This window comes from Alligator sinensis, unplaced genomic scaffold, assembly GCF_000455745.1.
Source record: "Alligator sinensis unplaced genomic scaffold, ASM45574v1 scaffold528_1, whole genome shotgun sequence".
NCBI lineage: Eukaryota > Metazoa > Chordata > Crocodylia > Alligatoridae > Alligator > Alligator sinensis.
In genome coordinates, this window is record NW_005841846.1 from 3845035 (window position 1) to 3855280 (window position 10246).

Genomic DNA, 10246 nt, shown 5'->3' on the forward strand with positions numbered 1-10246 from the left:
ATCCTTTCTGTAGTGGGTGGCCTAAACCTGGACACAGAACTCCAGATGCGGCCTCACCAGTGCTGAATAAAGGGGAATAATCACTTCCCTTGATCTGCTTGCAATATTCCTGTAATGTAGCCCACTGTGCTGTTAGCCTGCTTCACAATAATGAACTATTAGCTCATATTCATCTTACTGTCCACTGTATCCCCCAGGATACAGAGCTGCTGCTTAACCAATTGGTTGCCAGCCTGTACTGGTGCATGAGACTATTCCATCCTAAGTGCAGGAATTTTAATTTAACTTTTTGTATTTAAAGTTCCAGATTCAATTATGTTAAGGTTGTTGGTTGGAGCGGTGTTAGTCTGAGGACATAGGTAGACAAGACTCTTTGGGTAGATGTATGATATCTTTTATTAGACCAACCAAAAAGTTGGAAAAATTATTCTTTGCAAGCTTTTGGGCACAAATGCCCTTCAGGCATAGTGAAAGACTTACCTTCATTGGTAAATCTATTTAGTTGGTCTAGTAAAAGATTCAGTTACTGGTTTAAAATGCAGTTTGTTTTTGGTTTCTTCTAATGTGATAGTCTCACAGGTGAGAAGTGTTTTATTTGAAACGTGGCAAGATTGTCCTTTTCTCTCCTTTTTTGGAGAGGGTCAGCTTTTTTGCGGGGGGGAGAGGACTTCTGTTTCTACACAAGCTTAGATGGCCAAGGATTATATAGATTTAGTGTTTTTTGAAAAGCATCACTACTAGCTCACTCTGGGAATAAAGTTTGATCACTGCACCCTCTGCTGACTGAACAGCTGTCTATGTAACAGCAGAATAAAACAGCAATTGGGACATCAGCAACACTGATTCATTTTGCTTTAATTTTTCAGAGTCATAATGGTACATTAAAAATGAAAAATAAAAGGATACAACCAGTCAGATTTATAAATATTTTAAAGTATGGTTCCATTCATAAAATCATTGTAAAAATTGGCCTTTCGCCACTCAGTTTTCTTCTGCTGGTTTTAATGATAAAAAATAGTTTTTACTACTTTTTACTTATGTTTAAACCTGCAGAGCCAATGCAGGTAAGATTGAGGAAGCAGGATTCTTTCTTTTGCATTGTTATTGAAAGAACTCGAATTCAAAGTACACCTGTTCACATTAATTCAAAGTTAACTGGAATCAACACCTATTTTGGCCTGTAGCACCTTTGTTAGTGGTGATTTATATTAATGTGTTTATTGGTTATATATATATATATAATGTAGAGACAGAGCCCTTTGCCTATCCCATCCCACACTGAATTTGCAGGCTGACAATTAGGGATTTTTTTTAACTTTAAATTGTGGAGGCTTTATATATAAATTAATGAGACAGTAAGCCTAAAAACCTCACCTCTTTTTCTGATACCATTTTGTCACCTCTGAGGTCTGCCACACTAGAAAGATTTACAGTACAGCTTTTGATGATAAAGAGAATCATGAAAAATGAGTTAACTACATCTTTAAATATTTTAAGTAATTCTTAAATAGCATATTAAAAATTTAATTTATCTTTAGTTTATTTGTCAGGAGTGAAATTCAGAAGTGAACCCTTCTCTTATAGAAGCTGATATGGTTTTATGAAGTGAACAGGTGCTTTTTATTTTTCTAAATTAAATCTTTGCTCTTCGTAACTAAAATAAGATGTATTTGGGACTCAGACTACTTTTAATACTCTCTATTTTAATATGTAGCTTTAGCATTCAGAAGATAATAAATTAGCACTTGTATAGCACCTTGCAAGTTTTAACTAACTGGCATTTTGCCAAAGGAACATGATCAGCAGTGTTATGCTGTTTTCACAGATGAGAAAATTGATATAAAGAGCTTAACATGTGATTAGCATTAAGTCAGAGGGTAACCAGGAAGCTGAGCTTGAACTAGAACAAAATTCTCTCAAAATCTGTTTTCATAAGTAACAGTTTTATTTATACTATTTACATAAAACTCTAAATTAGAATTTTAATTTTAGGTCTTTACATTTGTCTCTAAATATTTTAATGAGACTTAAAATGTGAATCTGAGGTGATTTTAGTATGGGGATGAACAATTATAATAGAAATGGTTGGATACATAGACAAGACTATATCACGAGACTGAACTCAGAAGAGAGGAAAGCAACAACAAAAATCATCATATTCTGTTCTACGATTATTTACAATGAGTGAGATTTTTACGATTAGTTCTGGCTATGCATGGTACTCTTTGTTTAATATAGCAGAAAAGTTGTGAACTTTTCAAAGGCTTACTTAGTAATTAAGTTTCACTTATGAAAATGTGTTTTGAAGATGTGGTGAGTTTTGACATATTACGAACTTGAAAATCACACCAATTTGCTAGAAATATCACTTGTTCAGCCTTAGCTTATTAATGTTTTTTTCATAAGGCTGTGTTTTCCCAAGGATGACTGACCTTTCTCACCCATTCTGTAGAAAGTATCCATTGATTCACATGCAGAATAATACTCAAATGTAAATCACTCTCTCTCACTCTAGTTTGTGTGCCTTTCACTTAGCAAGAGGTGATAATAAAAGGAACAGGAAAATGTGATTCTAAACTGACACTTAAATGGTCATTTTCTGAACAAAAATGGTCTGATTCTCAACAGTGAGTAAGATGTATGTGCACTGAGTTTGTTTCCTACTAGATGAGACAGATTTCAGAGCAGACCTAGCTACCAGCCTGAACCATTTTGGTGTTAAATTAAACTTCATCCTCATTAAGCTATTACATGGTATTACATTGTATGATCAGATCACACAGAATTCTGAGAACGCTGATATGAAATCATAGGGTAGGAAGTAACTTGAAGATTCAAATCTGCAATTTCATCTCCCTCTTTTATTAATGTAACATAAGTATTTTAAAATATTTATTTAAATTTGTAAACTATTTTTCATGTTTTTTCTAAAACAGCCTATATTGCTGATACCCAAAGAAAAGAATAGGGCACAATTGGGTGAGTGGAAGAGGAGGAAAAAAGGAAATCCTTTCAAATGTTAATTTCAATATTAGTATTCCAGTTGATCATATTTTATCCTTAAAAATGCTCTCCAAGAACTTTGAGTGATTTAGTGCAATAGATAGCACAAATCAGTGAGTTGCAGTCACATTATTGCACTTGATTCCCATGCACAGGGTAAAATTCCAACTCCATCCTGGGTCCAGATCACTGGGAGGTCCGTGGGGCCATGATTTCACCTAGCATTTCAGCTGATACTGATGAGTTTATTACATTGCAACATAAAGTTGTGTGACTGTGACCCCAGTTTGGGACAGTTTTAAGCATATAATTAAAGACACCCATACTCATCACAGCACTTCACATTCAAGGCCTTCCATTATTTACTATAGATTATAAAAGGTTCATTTCATATTGCAGCACAGTAGCCATCTCATTTAAATAAATAAAGATCATATTTTTCCATTAGAGAGGAGTAGTTAGCCATGTTATTTTGAAGTTGGGCAAAAAGCAGAGCAAGGTGTCATTGTGGAGACTGACTTATTCAGAAAATCGAGCTTTTGTAGGTGACAACCTGCTTTTTCAGATTCTAGCAGGCTGTTGCTTACAAAAATGTATGCCTGTCTGGATGATTTAGACTCCAAGGCGCTACCCTAACTTTTCTCAATTAGGAAAGAGTTAAATGCAAAGAATGCAGTGCATGTATGTGTGATTCTAAATCCAGAGGTGTTATTTCCTTTGGCACTAGTTTCTGCTGATTTTACAGGATATATATGGTGAGGACTTAAACCCTCCTGTTAACAACCTGAAGTATTTCAACAGAATGGTGTGGCATGCAACATCATGAACCCTAGTCAAAAGACTGCTGCGACTGCTGGAACATGACTGTTAATAGATGAAAGCCTGTTTATCTTAAATACAGTGTTTGTTTATCAATTTCTAAAATCTACCAGTCAGTTTCAGTAATGTAGAAAAATTTACTTTGATAAATTAATAGATTGTAATCTGTAGAGCATGGCTGCATTCTAGATGTCTAATTTGGACCATTTATTTGCAGTAAGGTGGGATATGTTTGTTAATATTTACATTATTGCTTAATACTTTCGTAGACATTATTTGGAATTTACTATTACTGGTTCAGGACCTTAGTGCTCTCTTTCAATGCAAGGTAAAGCCAAAAAGGCTGTAGAAAGGTAAAACTTACTGAAGTAACTCAGGTTTTTCCTCATGGAGTTGTGCCTATATACTGCTGCTAAAACGGAAGGTTTTTTAATCTCATGATAGGAGTGTGGACTGAACATCTAGATCAGTGGGGCCTACCTGTTTGGCAAGTATGCTTCAAAGTAAGCTCCACGTACTCCCAGATTACCGCTTTGATCCCCTTTGCTTGACCAATCTGTTGCTTGTTTTTTTACTCCCTGCCCTGCCTGGCACCTGTTACACACACGGGCTGCCCTGCTACTTGTGGCACTTGTGCTGCAGGCTGGCCACTCCTGATTGAGGATCCATATTACTCTCCATGAATAACGTTAGCCCCCTCTGAATTCTTTTATGGAATTCTACCTATTCATAACCCCATACTTGCTTTCCCCTGTGGTTTTCCTCTGCCCCTTTTGGTTGGCCTTTAAGCATTAAAATAATGCTATTGGACTTAGAGAAGTTATATATTCTGTTGGATGTGGAGCATCTTTGTGACTGGTTGGCCATCGTATGACACCATAAATTGGCTGAATGTGGCATGTTGTATTCATTGTGTGATTAACATGCTAATTGCACCATAAATGTATTATTTGCTTGGGATCTCAGTGTGTGGTTGCTTCCAGTGTGCCCATGTAGAACTTTCTCAGAAACATTCATTGGCTCCCCAAAATGTGGCATATAGGGGAACTGCTTTTTCCAAAGTTCCACCTTTAGTACCATAAAGGCTGTGTGAGAGAAGGGGAACATCTTATTCACCATTTGTACATCTGCAGCTCCTGCTAGTGCACATGACAAGAAAGGCATGATCCACCTTGAGCAAGAGGCTTGGAGAAAGCTTTGTCTTTGAGTGTATGACAGATGTTTCAATTTGTCATTATTTGAATCTCTATAATCATTATGGAACTTGTAGACATGAGAAACCACTTAAAGCATACAGATACAAGGTTTGCTTATTTTATTTTCCTTTTTTCTTTTCTTTAAATGTGTAGCACTTTAATAGTACTACATGAAGCATTGCTTGTTTGTTTTCATGTTTTTGTTCCTATTCTGTTTGAATTATACAGTAACCAAACCATATTATAATATTTAATTATAATCAACTCTAATACATTATTAACAGTTGTTGTTAGTGAGGAGGAATAATCCTAAATTAAACTAAACTAAGATTGGTTAAAACATAAATCAATAAAAATAACTTTAAACAATGGAAAATCAAACTGCTGGAAAATAGTTTTGACCATAAATGAAAGGTTTACACTATTCACTTTTTGCAGAATGGCAGTTATATTTGTTCTGTTTCCTTCTGTGGGTTTTGTTCATATTATTCAGTAGTGGCTGCCCATTTTGCTGATGTACATAACCTAGAACTCTTGCAGCAAAAACTTCACTAACTATGGACTAAAGCCATAAAATTCTACTTTTCTTGGAACTTCTTTTTAAGTAAAATTGGAATCTTATTCTATTGATGTGGCTTATTTTTATTCTGAAGCTTTAATTTACCTGGAGCTCTAAGGCAAAACTGAAGACTTTTTTTTCTTTGCTGTACCAGATCAGTTTTGAAAAGTTGATAAATGAGTTTGTGATATGTTGTGAAAAATGACCGTTAATAAAGAAATGTCATTAAACAAACCAACTGGGCATTAGATGATCTGAGTTCTACTCTTTTTGCCACTGATTTAGCAATTCACTAATGTCTCCATATTTCTGTTCGTGGAAACTGGATAATGGTATTTACCTAACATAGCTCACCAAGATGTAGTTAGCCACATTAGCCTAAAGTTAGGCAGAAGACAGGGCAGGTGGCACCTTATACAGACTAACTTGTTCAGAGAAGCATGAGCTCTTATAGGCTAGAGCCTACTTCATCAGTTGCTATGAATGGACTTACAGAGGGCATGTACAAGTCCATTCATAGCATCTGATGAAGTAGGCTCTAGCCTACGAAAACTCACTCCTCTCTGAATGAGCTATAATGTTACTTTTACATGTGCTCTGTGGGGGAGGCAGGGTGATGCCTTTCATTAGAGCGACTCCAAGAGCCCCTCTAATTAAAGCGCTGTAGCATCTCATGCATCAGCATTTCTACGCTTCAAAACGATGGTGGGGGTGCTGAACTGAAGCTCGTTCAACAAGCTTTAGTTCCTTGATCCCCTCTGCCAGTTTGAAGTGTGGGGATACTGACACAGGAGACATAGGAGGCTCCTGGAATGTGGCAATTATCACACTTCAGCAGACTTGACTCCGATGCACTGTAATTACAGTGTGCTAGAGCAGGCTCTGCACTCGTGTATAGGCACCCTAAGGTGCTGCCCTGCCCTGTCTTCTGCCCTTACTTGGAGATCTTTAGGTAAGAGGTGCTGTAAAAGTACAGTGTATAATTTTTCTTGTATCTTGAGTGTACCTCAATGGCTAATGACATTAGGAACGATTAGTTTAAGTAGGACTTGTCCATAGCTAGAGCCTAACTCCAGTCTCATTCTCATTGAGCTTTCTGTTGCTTTGGACATTATTAATTAAATCTTTCTTTTCCTCACATTTTATTCTGGCACTCCTTCATTTCCCTCATTCTCTGTCATTTCCAACTTCACAATTCTTAGCACTTTTAGTCCCACAACCCATCACATTTTTGCCCATAAAACTTGGAATATTTGCTCTTTTCTTTCTATCCTTATCACTAAAAATATGTTTGTCACTTTCTTGATTACTGCATCCTCCTCCTCAGTGGATTTGTATCAAACAAATATTTCCCTGTGATGGCTGATTAAGCCTGCTTTAAATTATTATTTTTTTACTGGTGAAACAATTTGGCTATAATTCAAGAGAGGATCTGTGCCTATTCTTCCTACAACCCATGAATAGAAAGATTCTTCTGCTAAAATGGCTAGCAAATGCTAAAATTAATTTATGAATGAGCACACCTTGAAATTAGAGACAGTTCACATATTGGTTAGATTTAGTTTATGTGGGATGCACGTGTGATTCCTGTTGTGCTATGGGAAATGTACAGATGTATCAGAACAGAATTAAGTCTGTTGCCTAAAGGCTCAAAACAAATCAGCTCTGGGTCAAGTTCTGACAGATATCTTCATAGCTGTAAAGAATGGAATTTTTTTTTTTAAACAAATGTTTAAATACCGCAAAAACAGATGAGACTGCGAGGGTAGCCATAACAGTAATTTCTGTCTTGACCTGATCTCCATCCCAGTTATTTTTGTGGAAGGACTAATGAATTACTGTGTTATGTTTGCAGGTCTAATTGCAACCACATCAAGAAGGCTAGACCGAGAACAGCAAGAAGAGCACATACTAGAGGTAAATGATTCTCTTAGATCTCTGAAATATAGTGAAAGTGATATTTTCTATGAATATTCTATACAAAGAACTCAGAGAATAGAAGTAAAGCATCCTGGTTATCAAAAGATTGCCATTCATAGAAATACATATCTTACAGTACCATGTTAATTTTTTAGAAATAAAATAATAATTGGGCAGATTATGAGATTGAGATTGTGTGGATTTTATACATATGTCTTGAGATCAGATGAGTTGTAATGGAATGAGTTTGCTCCACTGTTTCTATTAAGCTACAGATGTGCTCACAGCATTAAATAGTCACTCAGCATGGTCTGTCCCCAGCTAAGGAATCAGGGACTTGCAGAGAGTTTATGCATCTTCAGTACTGATTCATATTGCAGCTGGTTTTAGGCAGGATAGAATCACATAAGTAACCATTCTGTATTGCTCACTTCTGAGGCTACACAGTAGCCCAAGTCTAGACCAGGGGTCAGCAACCCTTGACAGGTGTGCCATGGCATGGGCAGGTATTTTGCTTGGTATGTACACCTAGGGACAGACAGCAGCAGAGCCACAAGGGGCCTGATCTTTGTTGTGGCCGAGCAGCCTCAGCCCCTTCCCTGCTATCTGCCTAGAGGCATACATGCACCTGGCTCCAGCAACAAGTAGGCTATGGCTCCGTGGACCCCGGTACATCCACCTGCAGCCTCCCAGTTGCCTGCCACAACTGTCCCAGTCTCTTGGCCATGGAGCCTAGGCTGCAAGCAGCTGTATGAGGGGCTGAGGAGCCTTGGTCCGGCTCATTGCTGGTGACAGGTGCACCTCTGGGCAGAGGGTGGGGAAGGGGCCAGGGCTGCATGGCCACAACAAGGATCACGCCTCTCAAGGCTCCCCCACCATCCCCTCCAGCATGCCAACATCTTACAAGTTGAGGTTGTGAATGTTTTTGATCCTCTGCCCAAAAAGTTGCAGATCCCTGGTCTAGGCTGTTCAGGCAAAAATGGAGACCCTAATGAACCTAGGGGCCTAAGTATTATTATGACTGCTGGGCAGGGTCAGGTAGGATCACTCCTTGTGACTTAGGAGTCCAGATTCCATCTAGGTTCTGTTTAGGCATCCTAGAGTCATTTAGGCTCTGAGATCAATTAGGATCTCCACATACCAACACAGACTTTTACCATTGAAGTGTATGGATGCCATTTAAGAAAGGAGTTTCATTTTTCATAACACGATTAACTTGCATTCAGAACTTAAGGATGTTTATGTTAGGAAACATGCATACATATATATGTCTGATAGATAAAATATTAGAAAGATATTTTGGATTCAGAGTCCAGTAAGCTGTCTGAACCCTTTGACAGAATTCTTCTTTTGTCATAGAATCATAGCAAATTAGGGTTGGAAGGGGCCACAGTAGGTCATCTAGTCCAAACCCCTGCTCAAAAGCAGGATCATCCCTAGCTAGATCATCCCAGTTAAAGCTTTGTCTACTTGGGTCTTAAAAACCTCCAAGGATGAAGAGTCTACAACCTTGCTGGGTAACCTGTTTCAGTGTTTTGCTACCCTCCTAGTGAGAGTTTTCTCTAATATCTAACCAAAACTTCCCTTTCTGCAACTTGAGACCATTACTCCTTGTTCTGTCATCTGCCACCTCTGAGAACAGTCTAGCTCCATCTTCTTTGGAACCACCCTTTAGATAGCTGAAGGCTGCTATTAAAATCCCCCTTTTGTCTTCTCTTCTCCAGACTAAGTAAGCCCAGTTCCCTCAGTCCTCCACAGAAGTCATGTGTCCCAGCCCCATAATTACTTTTGTTGCCCTCCGCTAGAGGCCTTACATACCTTTAATTCAGGGGCAGGCGATTATTTTGGGCGGAAGGCCGCTTACCCAGTTTTGGCAGGTTGTCAAGGGCCACATGGGTAGCTCCGCCCCTTGACAGGTGCCTCGCCCCCTGGTCACCATCTTGGGACCAGCGTCCCAGGGCCAGCACTGGTGGGGCCCAAAGCGGGGCGCAGGCTGGCAGGGGTCCATGAAGCTGGGCTGGACTGCACCAGCAGGGAGGGGGAAGCTGTCCCGGCTCCATAGAGCCCCTGCCAGCTGGGACCCCATGCTCCTGCCACCCTGCTCTGGGCCCTGCTGGCACTGGCCCCGGGACAGTGGTGTGGGCCCTGTGCTCACACCCAGTGCCCCCCAGCCTCGCGGTACAGGCGGGGGGCAGCTCACAGCCCCACCCCCCTGCTCACCAGCAGGGAAGAAGCTGGTGCTGAGCGTAGGGAAAAGTGGCCCCTCACCTGCCCCATGGCTGGCGCCCCACATTGCAAGCACTTGCAGCCCTCACGGGGATGTCCGGAGGAGGCACAGGCAGCCCCAAGCAGGCTGGGAGCGGCTGCAGTGGGGGGCACTGGCCATGGAGCGGGTGAGGGGCCACTTTTCCCTGCTTAGCACCAGTTTGTAACACCCCCCACTGCCAGCCTGGCAGTGGGGCTGGTTACAAGTTGGTGCTGAGTGCGGGGGAGGAGTGGTGAAGAAAGCAGCCCCGCCCTGCAGCCACTCGCAGCCTGCTTGGGGCTACCTGTGCCTGTTCTGAACAGTGCCGGCCATGGGGTGGGCAAGGGGCTGCTTTTCTCCGTGCAGGGAAGGAGCCCAAGGAAAAGCTGAGCGTGCGGGGGGAAGCGGCCCTGCCCCATGCCTGGCACCCCGCGCTGCAGGCACTCGCAGCCTGCATGGGGCTGTCTGGAGCGGGCACAGGCAGACCCACGCGGGCTCCCAAGA

The 10246-nt window shown here is 40.6% G+C and overlaps 1 protein-coding gene across 13 annotated transcripts in view; it reads left to right on the forward strand.

The window, feature by feature from the left end:
- The window catches only part of FAT1 (FAT atypical cadherin 1), a 165460-nt gene that overhangs the window by 83666 nt on the left and 71548 nt on the right, over positions 1 to 10246 (forward strand). For all 13 annotated transcript variants that reach the window (XR_003094782.1, XR_003094783.1, XR_003094784.1 and 10 more), the window contains one exon: positions 7433 to 7494. Coding sequence is in view for 8 of the 13 variants with exons in the window: in XM_025207664.1 (XP_025063449.1) it covers positions 7433 to 7494 (62 nt within the window). In the remaining 5 variants the exon portion in view is untranslated. The remainder of the gene's footprint in view (positions 1 to 7432; positions 7495 to 10246) is intronic.